Source organism: Pongo pygmaeus, chromosome 13 (genome assembly GCF_028885625.2).
Source record: "Pongo pygmaeus isolate AG05252 chromosome 13, NHGRI_mPonPyg2-v2.0_pri, whole genome shotgun sequence".
Lineage (NCBI taxonomy): Eukaryota > Metazoa > Chordata > Mammalia > Primates > Hominidae > Pongo > Pongo pygmaeus.
This window is the reverse complement of record NC_072386.2, coordinates 116,344,566-116,362,983: the sequence shown is the minus strand read 5'-3', so window position 1 is coordinate 116,362,983 and position 18,418 is coordinate 116,344,566. Positions and strand designations below refer to the sequence as shown.

Below are 18,418 nucleotides of genomic sequence, written 5' to 3'. Positions count from 1 at the left end.
GTAGTAAACAGTTGTAATGGTGCTTACCATGGGTCAGGCACTGAAGCACATAACATGTATTAATTCATTCAGTCCTCACAACAATCCTATGAGGTGAGCACTGAACTTACTCCCATTTACTGATGAGAAATAGACACAGAAGTTGTTACTTTCTCAACATCCCACCATGAGTGGCCAGGTCCAGGTTTGAAGCCAGGCAGTCTGAAGATTGTTTGCTTTCAGCCTCTCCTATGCACCCTCTCTCAACTTCTGCCATTCCCTTGGCTTCCCCCACTGCAAAGGGTAGTTAGTTATCTTTTCTTTGCTTCTGCAATAACTCACACATGGCCTGATGTTTTTGTTTTAAGCATTTCTGAAACTTCTGAAATTTCTGATCAAGGAGCCAGGATTATAGATTGTTTAATTGCCAGCTCTCTCTCTCTCTCTTTTTAACTATTAAGGTGGCTAAGTTGGAAATGACTTCTTCCATTATTGTGATCTTAGTCTTTTCTGTGAAGCCTTGTCTGAGTATCCAGTCTCATTTAGATATTTTTTCTTTGTGTCTCCATAGTACATTGTTTTTTTGAAATGGAGTTTTGCTCTTGTAGCCCAGGCTGGAGTGCAGTGGTGCAATCTAGGCTCAATGTAACCTCTGCCTCCTGGGTTCAAGCGATTCTCCTGCCTCAGCCTCCTGAGTAGTTGGGATTACAGGCGCCTACCACAATGTCCGACTAATTTTGTATTTTTTTAGTAGAGATGGGGTTTCACCGTGTTGGCCAGGCTGGTCTTGAACTCCTGACCTCAGGTGACCCGCCCACCTCGGCCTCCCAAAGTTCTGGGATTACAGGCGTGAGCCACCACGCCTGGCCCATAGTACGTTGTTATAGACTCCTCTAGCATTGCTCTCATTCTTCTTCTTTTTTTGAGATGGAGTCTTGCTCTGTCACCCAGGCTGTAGTGCAGTGGTGCCATCACGGCTCACTGCAACCTCCACCTACCGGGTTCAAGTGATTCTCACGCCTCAGCCTCCTGAGTAGCTGGGATTACAGGCACCCACCACCACACCCACTTAATTTTTTGTAGACATGGGGTTTCATCATGTTGGCCAGGCTGGTCTTGAACTCCTGACCTCAGGTGACCTGCCTGCCTCAGCCTCCCTGCCTGCCTCAGCCTCCCAAAGTGCGGGAATTACAGGCCTGAGCCACTGTGCCTGGCCTGTTCTTTATTGTGGCCATTTGTATACTTTAAACCCTTACTTGACTGTAAGCCTCTTGGGAATAGGGACTATGACTTAGCACTTTATACGCCTAATGCTCAGCATGTAGTATGTATTCATGCTTATTGAATGAACTGATAAGTCTCTGTATACCCATACCTAGACTTGTGTGAGGAGTGGAGTAAGAAGACTAAGATGAAGTGAGCTTAAGCTGGAAATGTGAGACAGCATATTGTAGTGATTGGGAGCAGGATTCTGGAGCCAGGCTATCCTGACTCCACCTCTTACTAGTTGCATGGCCTTGGGCAAGTTTGTGCTTAAGTTTACTGATTTATAGAACTTGAAGAATAATAGAATCTACCTCATAGCTTTGTGAATGGCAAAAGTGCCTTTATTTTATTTTTAAGAGATGAGGGTCTTACGGCCGGCTAATTATTGTATTTTTTTGTAGAGATGGGGTTTTGCCGTGTTGCCTAGGCTGGTCTTGAACTCTGGTCTTGAACTCCTGTGCTCAAGCAATCCGCCCATCTCTGCCTCCCAAAGTGTGGGGATTACAGGCGCGAGCCACCATGGCTGGGCTGCGAATTGATTATTTGATTTAAATTGTATGTTGTGGAACATTCTCACCCTAATTATAGTATTATAAGCAGAATGAAGCCAGTTCTGTTGCATTATTCTCATGTTTGGTACACTGTGGTGATTTAAAAAATGAGATAGTCTAGCTGGGCATGGTGGTTCATGCCTGTAATCCCCGTACTTTGGGAGGCCGAGGCCGGCAGATCACCTGAGTTCAGGGGTTCAAGACCAGTTTGGCCAACATGGTGAAACCCAGTCTCTACTAAAAATACTAAATTAGCAGGGCATGGTGGTGGGCGGCTGTAATCCCAGTTACTCAGGAGGCTGAGGTAGGAGAATCGCTTGAACCTAGGAGGTGGAGGTTGCAGTGAGCCGAGATTGCACCATTGCAATCTAGCCTGGAGGACAAGAGCAAAATTCCGTCTCAAAGAAAGAAAGAAAAAAAAAATGAGATAGTCTAGAAGGTTCTGAGAAAATACCTAGCAAAGTTAACACAGTTTTGTTAATAGTAACAATAATAGCCATTATCATTTATTGAGATTATGAAAGCTCTATTCAAGTGAAAATACAAAGCACCATTCAAAGTCACATAAAAGTAGTTTGAGGATTATCTGCTGGTTTAGATTATCTTGTTGCTGTCTTTTGTTCATTAGGAGTTGAATTAATGAGTTTGATAGTTGACAGCTTATTTATTTTCCTTCCAAAAAGGTATAGCTAGAATAGGAAAAGTCAGTAATATTACATCTTAAATTTATGTAGTGCTTTTTAGCTTTCTGTAAATATCCTTTTTAAAAAATTTAAGAGAGAGGGTCTCACTCTGTTGCCCAGGCTGAAGTACAGTGGCTTAATCATGCTCACTGTAACCTTGAACTCCTGGGCTCAAGTGGTTCTCCCATCTTAGCCTCCTGTGTAGATGGAACTACAGGCATGTACCCCCATGCCTGGTTAATTTTTACATTTTTTTTTTTGGTATAGGTGGGGTCTTGCTCTGTTGCCCAGGCTGGTCTCAAACTCCCTGCCTTAAGTAATTCTCCTGTCTCTCCCTCTCAAAATGCTGGGATTTACAGGCATGAGCTACTGTGCCCAGCCTCTATTTTGTTTTATAGCAGTATCACTGTGAAGTGGATAATAGGACACATATTACGGCTATTTCACTGTAGAGGAAACAGAGTCGGAAGCACTGACTCTCCTAAAGTCATCCCATAGCTAGTCTCTTTTAACAGTGACAACTGTTAACTAATCCATAGCAGATGTCACTAATCCATAGCCTGTGACAGCAACGTGGAACTCTAGATGTGGCAAAACACTGTGCATTTTTATAATCTGTTCCATTTTCATTTTCTGTTAATATTAGTTTCTTTTATGATAACACTCTGAAGATAACTGTATTGTTTATCAACTTTAACTCTTGTAGTTATTGGAACCAGTTTATATACTAGGATTAAAAAAAAAAAAAAAAAAGATGGGCATGGTGGCTCAGGCCTGTAATCCCAGCACTTTGGGAGGCCGAGGCGGGCGGATCACCGAGGTCAGGAGGTCGAGACCAGCCTTGCCAACATGGTGAAACCCTGGCTCTACTAAACATAGAAAAATTAGCCGGGCATGGTGGTGGCACCTGTAGTCCCAGCTACTTGGGAGGCTGAGGCAGGAGAATCACTTGAACGTGGGAGGCGGAGGTTGCAGTGAGCTGAGATCATGCTCCTGCACCTCAGCCTGGGCAACAGATCAAGACTCTGTCTCTCAAAAAACAAAACAAAACACAAAAACGGCAATAATGCCTGTTCAAATCAGTCAACATTGTTTACCTTTGTAGAAAGTGTACCGGCAACATCTTGATACTATTACAATTCTTTGTCAAAAAAGAGATTCCTCGTACCTCTGAGTTTGAATTATGGCACAGGTGAGGTAGAGGTCAAACATGCAATGAAATTCTGGTCGAGGGAAAACCATGTGAAGCAAAAACACCCAAAACCTTTTAGATGGGCTCCAGGATAAACCTCTCCCAGTCACATCCTCCTTTTCCTCCTCCACACAAGTGACTGGAATGGAATTTAAGAGCTGAAAGGCCCTTCATATAGTTCAGCCATGCTATTTAACAGACGTAAGAACAGATGAGGTTTAAAGAAGTCACTTGTCCAAGGCCATGTAGTTAGGTCCCTGGAATTTAGGTTTCCTGAGTGATCTTTGCGGTAAAGTGTGTTGCTTTTCTTTCTTTCTTTCTTTTTTTTTTTTTGAGACAGAGTCTCATTCTTTTGCCCAGGCTGGAGTGCAGTGGCGCTATCTCGGTTCACTGCAAGCTCTGCCTCCTGGGTTCATGCCATTCTCTCGCCTCAGCCTGGGAGTACAGGTGCCCACCACCACACCTGGCTAATTTTATTTTTGTATTTTAGTAGAGACAGGGTTTCACCATGTTAGCCAGGATGGTCTCGATCTCCTGACCTTGTGTTCTGCCCACCTCAGCTTCCCAAAGTGCTGGGATTACAGGCATGAGCCACTGCACTGGCCGCTTTTCTTAATTGTTACGTGGTTACCCTGAAGACCAGATAAGTGGAAACATTACTCTGTTGAATTCTTCCACTTGTTTGAGCAAACTTCAAACGCTGAGGAGCTGATAGAAGGAAAATAAATCTTAGATTGTAATGGGAGACCTATCTATTAAACCAGCAGCATGGATGAGGGGTCCTTTTTGGGAAACTCACGGGACAACCCCTTGTGAACAAGAAAGATGCACCTGTTGTCTATTCATTCCACAATGAGCTCTTATGGAATGTCATCCACGTATACTAGAAACTGGCAGCATAGTGATGGGTAAGATAGTCAGTGTCTTGAGAGTTTAGAAGTTTAGAAGAGAAAACCAACATGTAAACAGATTATTATTTAAAAAGAAACGCCAATGTGATTCGTTTGCGATCTTTTGTTTGTTCTTTAATTCATTCATTCCTTAACATAGCAACCAGGGAGATTCTTTTAAATGTGAGATACATCATTCACAATCCTCCAGTGACCCCTCATTTCACTTGGAGTAAAAGCTAAAGGCCTTAGGATGGGCTGTAAGGCCTTACAGACTCGCCCCAGTCTTTCAGATCTTATTATCTACTACTTGTTCCTTGGCGGACTCCTTGCTGCTTCTTGAGCAGTATGAGACATGTTCCCCTCTGCTTGGCAGACCTATTCCCTGGAGTGTCTACATGGCTTGTTCTCTCACCTCCTTCAGGTGTTAAGTCAGATGTCACTTAAGTGAGGCATTCCTTGCCTATTTCATTTACTGTTGCAACTCATGGCTCCACCTAGCATTATCCATTTCTTTCTCTGTGCTATTTTTCTTCATGGCACTTCTAACTCACTATATAATTTACTTCTTTGTCCTGCCATGAGGGCAAGACTTTGCCTTCTCTGCTGTGTTTTCTGCATCTAGAACAGTGCCTGGCACATAGTAGGCATTCAGTAAATATTTGTTGAATGAATAAAATCAACAAACACTTAGCACCTTACTAACAGGCAGTGTGCCGGGTTAATTATTTGGTAGAACTAGGAACTAAGTGCAGTGAAATGGGCACATGGTGGGAGCAAGCCGGGTGTGGTGGCTCAGGTCTATAATCCCAACGCCCTGGGAGGTCGAGGGGGAGGATTGCTGGAATCCAGGAATTCAAGACCAGTCTGGGCAACATGGTGAGACCTTGTCTCTGCAAAAAATTAGCCGGGTGTGGTAGTGCATGCCTGTAGTCCCAGCTACCTGAGAGGCCAAGTTGGGAGGATCGCCGGAGCCCAGGAGGTTAAGGCTCCCATTGAGCTGGATTTTGAATAATATGTTAGGAGGTAGTCAGGGGAAGAAGGGTGAAAAGGCTTCTCAGACCAAGGGCTAAGTCTTACGGAATGCAACTTGTCTTTATTGTAGTTGCTTGGGCTTTGGCGCTCCTTAGGGTAGATTAAAATTTCAGAAAACAGAGTTGAACTTTTTTAGCCCTTAGAAGGTTTGAGCATAGATTTTAGTAGCAAAGTTCTATAGTTTAGTTTCAGTATAAACAAAACAGTTTCGAGGGAGTTGAAAATTACCACAAATTTAGTGGCTTCAAACCCCACATTATTGTGGGGTTTTTCAAGCTTGGCATTATTCATATTGATATTTGGGGAGGTTTAATTTTTTGTTGTGGATGCTGCCTTGTGCATTGTACCATGTTTACTAGCGTCACTGGCATCTACCCACTGGCTACTAATAGCATCCATCTCTAGTTGTAACAACTGGAACTATCTCCAGATATTGATTGCTTAAATGTCTCCCAGGAAGAAAAACCGGCTTCCATTTGAAACATTACATTTTTTTTTATGGGATCTGTAACAACTTCACAAATGATTTGGGGAGAGATTTATACCTTAATGAAGTAACCATATTTGTGAATCTAGAATTGGGTAAATTTAAAATTGTTGGTTCCTTAAAAATGATATTCATATAACTCACTGTAATGATGGTAGAAATAAAATGCTATTAAAATAGGTTGGACTCTGGGTAATATAGAAGGGTTTACCAAGGATGAGATACTTCTGTTGGACTTAGAAGAATAAGATTTGTATTGGAGAAGGGCACACCTGAAATAAAGGAGTATCATTACCAAAGGCCAGCACATATTCAGTGCAGTCCTGGAAGTTGCATGATGGGGAGGGAAGAGGTAGTGAAACTGCGTTTTGGAGAGCCTTATGTGTTATATGTGAAGGGGTGTAGGCTTATTTTCCTTCACTATGCTGGATTCATTTTCTTTTGCTGTATGACAAATTACCACAAACTTATCTGCTTAAAACGATATGAATTTATGATTTCACGGTGAGTCAGGAGTCATGGCTTCAGCTGAGTTTTGTGTTCATGCTCTTAAAGGGATGAAATTAAGGTGTCAGCTGGCTATATAGCTCATCTGGAGGCTCACTAGGGAAAGATCTTCCAAGCTCTCTCAGGTTGTGTAGTGGAATTCATTTCCTTGCGGTAATATGACTAAGATCCTCCTTTTCTTGCTAGCGGTTGGCCAGGACCATTTTCAGCTCCTAGAGGCTGCTCTCAGTTCCTTGCCATGTGTAGTTCCATAACATAGCTGTTTGCTTCTTCAAGGCCGGCAAGAAGATCTCTCTGGCTTAGAATTGCTCTCTTCAGGTGGCTAAGATGGAGTCTTATATAATGGAAAGTAATCAAGGAAGTGACTGTCCCATCACCTTTGCCGTGTTTTATTGGCCAGAAAGAAGCAAGTCAGATTCTACCCACACTCAAGGGTAGGGGACAACAGAAAGGGGCAAGAATTTAAGCTGGGCACAGTGGCTCACGCCTGTAACCCCAGCACTTTGGGAGGCTGAGGTGGGTGGATCGCCTGAGGTCAGGAGTTTGAGACCAGCCTGCCCAACATAGTGAAACTCCATCTCTACTAAATATACAAAAAAATTAGCTGGGCGTGGTGGCGGGCGCCTATAATCTCAGCTACTAGGGAGGCTGAGGCAGGAGAATCGCTTGAACCTGGGAGGTGGCGGTTGCAGTGAGCTGAGATCGCGCCATTGCATTCCAGCCTGGGCAAGAAGAGCAAAACTCCGTCTCAAAAAAAAAAAGAATTTAAAATTCTGTCTACTGGGTCCACCCTCAGAAGATCCATGAAGGCAGTGGCCAAAAGTCTTTATTTTTGCTCAGCAGTGTATCTTTGGTGCCCAGCATGTAGTAAGTGCCTTATAAATATTTGTCAAATGAATGAAACCAATGAATGAATATTTGGTAGACAATTGAGTGCTAGTTACAGCTTAAGCTCCTAAACCGGTAATTTCACGTTGAGAAACAGTCTAGTTCCTTTGGCATTATTTATATTCTTCACTTTAGGTAAGACTAGTAAACATTTTGACCTGAGATCTTAAAGTAAAACGTAAAATTGTTTATTTTCGCAAGTGTCAGTCAAATCTATTATGTAAGAGAGACAACACCCATTGGAAAAATAATTTAGGGGCTACATTGTACCGAACTGGCAGATTTCTTGTAACAGCTGGAAATGTTGGCAGGTTTGAAGTTTTGGGGGTGGTGGGTGGTTAGGTTGTTTGAAGTTTCACAGCTATTGCTAGCACATAAACATTATTTCAAAACACTTTGAAAATACAGATTGTTTTATAACAGCTGAATAACAATATTTTATTCTAACTTGTGCTTAGAACTTTATAGTTTAGTGTGGTTTATACTTAACAGTTCTTCAACCTTATAGAAAACATCTTTTGAGTAAAATTTAGAGTTTTGAGTTGTCCATTGATAAAGTGCCATTTTATCTGTACAAAATGACATTTCTGACACCAAAGTCTATGTTTTTCCACTAGATCCTTGCTATTCAAACTGAGGTTAAGAGAGTCCTAGGATGTGCCAGGGTGTAGTGGAAGCTACAAAGTAACCATGGTACATTTTCCTGAAGTATCAATTTTAGTGATGTATTTGAAGATAAACATTTTTTTTTTCCTGTTAAACATAGGGGAGGGGCACAGTGGCTCATGCCTGTAATCCCAGCTCTTTGGGATGCCAAAGTGGGAGGATCGCTTGAGCCCAGGAGTTTGAGACTAGCCTGGGGAAGATGACAAGACTCTTGTCTCTACAAAAAAATTTAAAAATTAGCTGGGTGTGGTGGTGCTTGCCTGCAGTCCCAGGCTGGGGTGGGAGGATCACTTGAGCCCAGGAAGTCAAGGCTGCAGTGAGCTGTGATCACACCACTGCACTCCAGCCTGGGTGACAGAGCGAGACCCTGTCTCTGTAAACAAACATACATAGGTGCAGTATAAAATAGAATACAAAATATGAATGAATTCTAAAAATAAATTTCTTATGGTGTGTTACTGTAGGTGGCTCCCCTAGGTTGTCTCATACCTTGATTTATGGTCACTGTCCCATGCCCTTCAGGTATGTCCGTGGAGAAGTTTGAGAATCACTCTACCAGGTTCTTTTTTAACCGGATCTTGGCAGATGTAAGATTCTGAGGCATTTCGAGGTTAGTGGCATAAGACAAGAAAATCAGGGATCAGGGTTCCTTTGTCTGAGGGAGACATTTGATAGAAGAAGAGACCACGCCTCCTGGTAGGTTAGTGGGAGGCTTGTCCCTGATGACTTAATCACTCATGGGGCCTCAGCAGGACAGCTGGAATGACAGAGATGGCTGAGCTTCTTTCTCCACATGGTCTTTTATCCCTGACTTTTTCCCGTAATTCAGAAGTGGTCCAGAAAAGGCCAGGGCAGAAGCTGCAAGCGCTCTTGAGGCCAAGGTTCAGAATTTCCACAACATTCCTTCCCCTATATTCTGTTGGTCAAAGCAAATCGCAGTGTGAGTCCAGATTCAAGGATGAGGAAATAGACTGCACCTCTTGATGGGAGAAACTTCAAAAATTGTGGTCTTAAAAAAATCTACCTTGTCTCCTTGGGCAAGATACTTAACTCCTTTAAGCCTTAGTTTTGTTTGTTTTTAAATCTATAAAATGAGGATAGTATTAATGCATACCTCCTGAAGTGGCTGTAAGGATTAAATATGTTGTTACATGAAAAGTGATTAGTACATCTCATGGTAAGAGCTCAGTAAATGTCAACTGTTACTGTTTCACTTGTGTTTCTGCCTAATGAAAGCATAGCTATCCTTAAATACTTCTGCCTTCCTTCCTGAAGTCTTCTGTGATGTTCCTGTCTCTTGGAAAACATTGGCGGTGGGTTTATCTTGCTTTGTGTTATTGTTCCCTATGTATATGACATAGCTCCTCTGCTGAAGTTTGTAAGTAAACTTCTGGAGGGGGCAGGCCAGTATTTATACAGTTTTTCATTTAGTACTGAGATGATTTTGTGAATGAATCTCATTCAAAATAAGATAAATCATTTCTGTTGTTTTAATCTAGTAAGCACTTTTAGTCAAAATATGGAAATAAAAATGTAAAAAGAAGAAACAAACTCTCCAGATATATGATCTCACTATTTACTGCTTAATGAAATTGGGCATATTCACATGAAGAAGATTTTAATTCCCTGAGGGGGAAAAAAGCTCAATTTTTGCTAGTCTAAAAAATAAATGAAGATTTAATTTAGAGTTAAATTGGAGAGAGTTAGAGAAAGAGATTTAAAAGCAATAAAGTGTGTTTTATTTTAATGGTCACTTCAATTATTTTCGAATTCCAGGAGGTATGAATTCTGAGCTTTAACTAGATCAAAGAATGTTGAAATCTTAGTTAAAAAATAAAAAAAGAGGGTCTGTTGGTTTTTATAGAGGAAAGACGTTGTATATAATAAAAAGCCTTTTTTTTCCCTCACTTGTAATCATTCCTTGTTGTGGAAAATAAATATGAGTGTTCCTATGACACGTTTAAGGACTCCTGTACAGGAATTAGCTTTAACTTGCCTAATGCTAATAGTGTGAAGTCGGGGTACAGTGTGGAAAGGTAAAAAAATAAAAAAATAAAAAATAAATCTCGCATCTGCTGTTACATGTTAACTCCCTCAGCAGACGTTAAATCATTTCAAGTACAATAATAGTGTGGGAGGTAAATTAACTAACCATTAACAGTCTTATAAATACACAATTAACATGCCAACATTTATATGGCACATTGATGGGGCAGCAGTAATTTTTGATTGGGAGTTTGCAGACCTTTGAGAAGCCTCGGGCTGTTGCCTATTCTGACAAGTTTTCACAGATTGCAGGTGAGAAAGCAGAGGGAAGTGAGCGGGGAGTGTTTTGAAAAAGTCCAGGAAGGGGAATTTCCTTCTAACCATTGGATAGACGTGAGCATTGTAAGTCGTGTTGTTGCCTATCTCAGGTCCTTAGAAACTGAAGAAGTACAGGGCGGGCTTGTTTGCTCATAGTGAGTTATTTGAAGAAATAGAGTATTTCAGGTATAGACTTGAACTAAAGGTACATGAGTCACTGGGGATTTTAAAAAATATTCTTAGATGTAACTAGATATTTAAAGTAAACCCTTCCTCTGTGATTTCAGGTCAACAACGAGATGATCACTGAAGTTCCTTTGTTGTGTGAAATTTTGTGACTTATTTTTTTGAACAACCATTACATACGCTGATTGTTTCTTGCTGTTGTACAAGCACTGTTATTAGTGGAGGGGAGCTAAGGGTTTACTCTACTGCATAACACATTTGCTCTCTTATGTCTTTCACAGAGACCCATGGGAGAAATTTCTCTCAGGCCTCAGATACAAATAAGTACAATAGGCTTTTAAAAAGTCATGTTTGGCCGGGCGTGGTGGCTCACGCCTGTAATCCCAACACTTTGGGAGGCCAAGGCGGGCGGATCACGAGGTCAGGAGATCGAGGCCATCCTGGCTAACATGGGGAAACCCCGTCTGTACTAAAAATACAAAAAATTAGCCGGGCGTGGTGGCAGGCACCTGTAGCCTTAGCTACTCAGGAGGCTGAGGCAGGAGAATGGCGTGAACCCGGGAGGCGGAGCTTGCAGTGAGCAGAGATCACCACTGTACTCCAGCCTGGGCGACAGAGCGAGACTCCGTCTCAAAAAATAAATAAATAAAATTAAAATAAAAATGCCTGTGTTGGCCTGGCATAGTGGTTCACGCCTGTAATCCCAACACTTTAGGAGGCCAAGGCTGGTAGATAGCTTGAGCCTAGGAGTTCAAGACCAGCCTGGGCAATGTGGTAAAACCCCACCTCTACAAAAAATACAAAAAGTAGCCAGGCATGGTGGTGTGAGCCTATAGTCCCAGCTACTTGGGAGGCTGAGGTGGGAGAATCACCTGAGTCTGGGAAGTTGAAGCTGCAGTGATCCGTGATCGTGCCTCTGCACTTCAGCTTGGGCAATGGGAGTGAGACCTTGTCTCAAAAAAAAAAAAAAAACTGTTATGTTATTTTGGGACATCTCTTTCTTTCCTTCTACTGTGCATGGATATCCCTATTGCTTCCATTTTTAGTAAACCAAATCTTTATGCTTTAAAGGACATGGTGTTAAAAAGTGTGAGAAAGAAGCTGTGAAAAGTGGGAAAGCTTAGGCAAGGTGATATTATTTATCTGTGGCCTAAATGTATATAAAAAAGTCTATCTTATTTTATTATTATTTTTGAGACAGAATCTTGCTCTGTCGCCCAGGCTGGAGTGCAGTGGCAATTTCGGCTCACTGCAACCTCTGCCTGCCAGGTTCAAGAGATTTTCATGCCTCAGCTTCCCGAGTAGCTGACACTGTAGGTACGCACCACCATGCCTCCCTACTTTTTATATTTTTAGTAGAGACAGGGTTTCACCATGTTGGCAAGGCTAGTCTCGAACTCCTGACCTCAGGTGATCCACCTGCCTCGGCCCCCCAGAGTGCTGGGATTACAGGCATAAGTGACTGTACCGGGCCTTATTATTTTTTTGAGATGGAGTCTTGCTCCGTTGCCGAGGCTGGAGGGCAGTGGCACCATCTTGGCTCACCTCTGCCTCCCGGGTTCAAGCAATTCTTCCACCTTAGCCTCCTCGCCCAGCTAATTTTTGTATTTTTAGTAGAGATGGGGTTTCACATGTTGACCACGTTGGTGTCAAACTCCTAACCACAAGTGATCCACCTGCCTTGGCCTCCCAAAGTGCTGGGATTACGGGTGTGAGCCACTGCACCCGGCCAAAAAACGTCTGACTATCTCAGAGAATCAAGAGTTGGTAACATCCAGGGAAGGCACTCAAGGCCTGAAGAGACAGCATTTGTGAAAGTGTAGAATAGCATTTCTAAACCTTGTTCTGTGAAACGCTGTTATGCATTGATATGTTTAGTATTCCTATAGAAAACAATATTTATGGATGGAGTAAGTTTGGGATATATTGTGTTACTAGATTCCTCCCTCTTGGAGAGTCATAATACACAAAGTACATAATTTAAAAGCTTTGGGAAGTCCTGTGATGAAACAGCAAGAAGAAAACCTCTTTAACTTGGTTGAATCTGGTGTTTCCTAGACTTTTTTAAAAAACTTAAAAATTTTAAATTGTGGTAAAATATACATGGTATAAATGATAAGTAAAATTTACCATTTTAACGATTTTTAAATGTGTAGTTCATTGGCATTACATACATTCACATTATGGTGCAACCGTCACCACTGTCCATTTCCATAACTTTTTTATCTTCCCAAACTGAAATGTACCCATTAAATACTTTTTCCCCATTACTACCTTCCTCCAGCTCCTAGCAACTGCCGTTAGACTTTCTGTCAGTTTGACTACTTTAGGTACCTCATATAAATGGAATCATACGGTACTTGTCCTTTTGTGACTGGCTTATTTCACTTAGCGTAATGTTCTCAAGGTTCATCAATGTTGTAATGTGTCAGAATTTCCTGTGTTTGAAGGCTGAAGAATATTCCATCGTTATATATCACATTTTGTTTACCCTCTACCATGTATTGTTAATCGCTACTTAGTATTGTGTTCTTTGTATGTGTCATGACGTATGTGTACTATTGTAGGTTCCTTTTAGATTTCCAGTATTACAAATTACTCTGAGATAAATATTTTACACAATTATCTGCTTAGAACAAATCCTAGAAGTAGGATTGCCCAGATAGTATTCATGTTTTATATTTCGGTAAATATTACCAAATTACCCTCTAAAAAGTCCCAGTTTTCATTCCTTCATATTGTGCATGAGAGTGCCCATTTCTCTGAACCCTTGCCAGAGTTAGATTTTTGAAAATCTTTTTGATCTTTGCACAACTGATCAGAGAGTACAATTTGTTTTTATCCATGATCTGTATGTCTTTGTCTTGGAAATCAAACATAGCTTCAAATGAGAATTTGCTGCTCTTTGGGAGATTTTTTAAAATATTCTTTTGGGTTTTGAAAAGTAGTCTTGTTAGAATAAGTTGATAGTGTTCCAAGGTGACAATTTTGAAGGGCACATTGAAGAGATGCTCTTGTATTAAGAAAAAAAAGGCAATCCTTTATTTATAATCACACACACCTTGCACATTCATATATGACTTATCTCTACAACAAAATTGAATAGTCCTTGGAAGTTAGACAGCAACATTTATTGAACTCCTGCCATGTATAACAGCCTTTGTTGCCAGAAGGGATATGGTGTTATGAACCCTGTCCTTGTGGAACTTATAGTCTAAGTCTTTAAGTACACGTAATTGGAGGTAAAAAGTGACATACACAATAATATGTTTTCTGGGGCAGTCCTGTGGGAGTTCCATAGCGGAGCTGGTAGGGAAAAAATATTTTTTGAATGAATCATACAGATTCCTTAATGTATGAAGTCATAGTGTCCTAATAGAGAAGATATCTGCTGCTGTTGAGGCATTTGTTCTGGAAGGATAAAGCTGGGGAGTTGGTGTGTGCCTTCAGAAGTGTTTGCCCATTCCTCTTATCTTCAGAAGAAGTGATCTGTTTCCCTAGAATAGATTTTATTGATTGTGCTTCAGTATACTTTTGCCACTTTGCCTTTTGCCATTTGACTTTTTGGTGCTAGAACACCTATTAAATGTCTGATCGCTTCTCGGCCTTTTGGCTAAGATCAAGTGTATTAAATGTGTGACTTCTCATTAAAGCCCTTGTTTTTGCAAGGGAGAACTATTCAGTATGAATTTGAAAGCACCTGCCTCTCTACTGGTGACTAGCTGCCTTCCTTTCATGCCAGGAAGACAGCTTATTGTGATTGCTGTAGAAGGATGTTTGCAGCTCTGATCTGTGATACTATGATACCACAAATACACTCATTTATAAATAAATGTGTGATGTATACATTTTTTATGGTTATAGAGAAGTTTGTATTTTTACAAGTGAAATTTAAATGCTCATTGTTAATTTCATTTTTTTTTTCTGATCAATATCCTTAAAATGGTAGATTGACACTAACACTTCAGGGACCAGATATCTCAGAAATTTGATGCTTAAAGGAATCCCATGGTATTAGGAGATGTACTAGGTCTGTATTAGGGTATTAACTTTTTGATTCAGGGATACCTTATTCACCTTTGCATTTCCCATTAGCTTCAGAGTAAAATAAGTACTCAAGGAATCTATTAAGAGGAAAAAAGTGAAGATTAATGTAATCCGCTTGATTAGAGATGCTCCTCAGTTAAATTTCTTTTTAATCTCAGTATCTTTAAGACCCACTTTATTTTAAGACACATCAACAGAATGGTGTGTTTCCAGACAACAATTTTTAAAACCTTAGTTAACTGTAAAGATTTATTAGCTAGATTTCCTCTCTATGTTCCATTTCTAGAAGAAACAGATTACAAGAAAATCTGGTGTTACAAGTCCTTCTAAAAGTAAATATCTTCTAGGACTGTTCCTGGAAACATAGTCAATCCAGCTTTCATATTCCTTGTACTTCTCAACGATTTTGCAGGGGCAGGGAAGTCACTCAGATGAGTTGCAGTGTCCTCTGTCACAAAGGAAGCACAGACTTATTTTATGTGCCACGAACTTACTAAGACAGATGGGATATTGACATATTTTAGGACTACTTTAAGCAAGAATTGATCGTTGAAATTATTGATTTTTTATCATTATTATTAATAGCTAACATTTATTTAATTAAATGCCATGTATTTTTTTGAGCACTTTACCTGCATTATCTCCTGTATATCCTGTCACCCCTGAAGCTTCCATTTTATAAATGAAGGAAAAAAAAAAAGGGAGGCTCAAAAAGGTAAAGTATTTTGACCGAGATCTTATAGCTAACGAGTAATAGGGCCAGGGTTTGAACCGTTTCTGTCTTTAGGGCCTAGTACCTAACCGTTGTTCTGCAATATTTTCTTTGTTGAGTATTTTCACTTAACTGAGAGGGTGCTATGTTGTTACTAGAACAAATATTATTACAGTGTTTTTTGTATGTTTGTTTTGTTTTGTTTTGTTTTTAGAAGGCAGGGTCTCACTATGTCACCCAGGCTGGAGTGCAATGGTGCAATCATAGCTCACTGCAGCCTTGAATGCTGGAGCTCAAGTGATCCCCCCACTTCAGCCTCATGAGTAGCTATGACTATAGGCATGTCCCACCATGCTCAGCTAATTAAAAAATAATAATATATATATATATTTTTGTAGAGATAGAGTTTTGATTGTGTTGCCCATGTTGGTCTTGAACTCCTGGACTCAAACAATCCTCCTGCCTCGGCCCCCCAAAGGGTTGAGAGTACAGATGTGAATCACTGTGCCCGGCCTCATTACAGTTTTAACAGGACTGAGGCAGTTTTTATAATTAAGTTTCAAAAATAAGAAGTTGATAGTATAGTAGGTAATTTTGATTATAAGTTTTATTTTAAAAACACAGGCCAGGCATGGTGGCTCACGCCTGTAATCGCAGCACTTTGGGAGGCCAAGGTGGGTGGATCAACTGAGGTCGGGAGTTTGAGACCAGCCTGACCAACATGGAGAAACCCCATTTCTACTAAAAATACAAAATTAGCTGGGCATGGTGGCGCATCCCTGTAATCCCAGCTACTCGGGAGGCTGAGGCAGGAGAATCTTGAACCCGGGAGGTGTAGTTTGTGGTGAGCCAAGATCACGCCACTGCACTCCAGCCTAGGCAACAAGAGCGATACCCTATCTCAGAAAAAACAAACAAAACAACAACAACAACAAAAACACAATACTATCTTGAAAATATATTCATTAAGCAAAATTAATTAGGTGGTACATCATTTTTATAAAACCCCTAGTAACTCTGAAAGCATTGTCTGTGCCCTTTTAAACACTTCACAACCATATGACAGGAGGGGAAATGTAAACTGATGAAATACAGTTTTGTACTTCAGCACATCATTTGAGGAAAATACAACTTGTTCCCCCATGACCTTATAAAGTAATGAGAAGATTGCATGATAGTGAAGGGAGAAAGAAAGGAAAATTTATTGTTTTAACAGTAGTTATGTGCTTTGAGTGGCCTGACTTGTAAGGAGTTGCTGTGATTTGTTTTGCAAGAGTGCAAGCCTTCCTTTCTGATTCTATAGAGATCTCATTGACTAGAGCTGCAGCCCCTAGTGCTTATAAGGATTTCCTTTCAGCTTAGACTTAATCCTTTTAAGCTCCACAGAACAGGGATAAATGTTGATTTTCAAGGTGGCATTTTACTACACTGAATGTGTCTGAAAAATGATTCAGTCATTTTCTGCCTTATTCTTAAATATTTGCTGTGTACATCATGTTTCTAGGTAGGTGAGCTCGTGAAACAATATGAAGAGGAGAAAATAGCCTTTTAAGGAAATTGGCCCACAGAAAGGATGGCCTTCTTGGACAATCCAACTATCATTCTAGCTCATATTCGACAGTCACATGTGACCAGTGATGACACGGGAATGTGTGAGATGGTTCTCATTGATCATGATGTTGACCTAGAGAAGATTCATCCTCCTTCAATGCCTGGAGACAGTGGGTCAGAAATTCAGGGAAGCAATGGTGAGACTCAGGGCTATGTATATGCCCAGTCAGTCGATATTACCTCAAGTTGGGACTTTGGTATTAGAAGACGCTCAAACACAGGTAAACATTGTGTTCTAGTCATGTCTTCTGAGCTTTAAATCAGTAAACAGTCTTATAGAATAATGCATAATATTGGAGTAGGCTTAATGGGGGACGTTTCCAGGTATTAATAGGAACATGCATGTGTCAGACTAAGAGTGAGTCTGAGCAACAGCTTCATCTCTGCGACTGCGAATGGAGAGGGCCTCTAGAATGTTATTAGAAGTAGACAGACGGGGGATAGTGAAAAAATTGGTTAGGAGAGACATGTTGGACATTTCTAACAAGTCATTGTGTAGAAAGGCAAGTGGACCGGCTTTGAGTGTCTTCACACAGCAACATTAGTCCCAGTAGGTAGACTACCCGGAGACAGATTTCAGGTTGACATAATAAAGAACCTTTAATACAGAGAGGTGACCACCCAAAGAGAGCAGGCACTTCTTGCCCCTGGAGGAATTGTGGGGGAGTGGGGAAATGGGAGGAGACACCTGAGTGTTTGTTAGGGCTGGTTATAGTAGGATTCTATACATACGGTGTGAGATTAGAAAAGGGGCCCCTGTTATTGATACTTTGCCTTTATTTTCTTAAATTGATCACCTTTTGATTTTTCTGGCTTGAAAACACTCAACTTTGGTATACATGTATGTAGTCATTAGCTTTAAAAGCTTATTGCCCATTTTCCCACTTATATTTTTTTGGTGGCCTTGTTTCAAGGGGAATGTGATGAACCAAGGACTTTTTTTTTTACTTAGACAAATTATTTAGAATACATATTGTAGTTCTAATATGACAGGTATTCTAGGAGGTAATTTTTTTTTAGATAATCAGAAAATATAATCTTCAAATTAGCAGTAACCTGCTAACTCCCAGGAAAGGTAATGGCAAGGAGGTATAGTAGAACTCTGAAAATACTTACATATTTATTTTCATGGTCCAAGTGTAAAACGCACATAAAGGAATATTGGAGGTAGAGCTGGATACAATTTACAGTGAAAGGCACATTCAGTTTTTGGTTCAGAATTCAGTATCTGTGACATAAGAATAATTTGCTCTTGTGATGAAAATAATTAATAGCATTTCCCAGTATCTAAAGGAACTTTTATCAAAATACGATTTGAGTGAAGGTTTGAATATAATTTAGAACCATTGATTCTCAGTTCTCTAGTTGAAACTGACTTCCTTTCAGGTTATTGAGATGATATCTTATATGACAG

General features: G+C 40.5%; 1 protein-coding gene and 1 pseudogene across 6 annotated transcripts in view; both read left to right on the top strand.

Annotated features, from left to right (window-relative positions):
- MAPKAP1 (MAPK associated protein 1) overlaps positions 1-18,418 on the top strand; it is a 265,446-nt gene that overhangs the window by 16,703 nt on the left and 230,325 nt on the right. For 5 of the 6 annotated variants that reach the window (XM_063650329.1, XM_063650328.1, XM_054500117.2 and 2 more), the window contains exon 3: positions 16,898-17,225. The exons of the other annotated variant lie outside the window; for it this stretch is intronic. In XM_063650329.1, coding sequence (XP_063506399.1) covers positions 16,967-17,225 — 259 coding nt within the window. In that variant the 5' untranslated portion in view covers positions 16,898-16,966. The remainder of the gene's footprint in view (positions 1-16,897; positions 17,226-18,418) is intronic. 6 annotated transcript variants of the gene reach the window in all.
- LOC129044835 (U2 spliceosomal RNA) lies at positions 14,228-14,394 on the top strand (annotated as a pseudogene).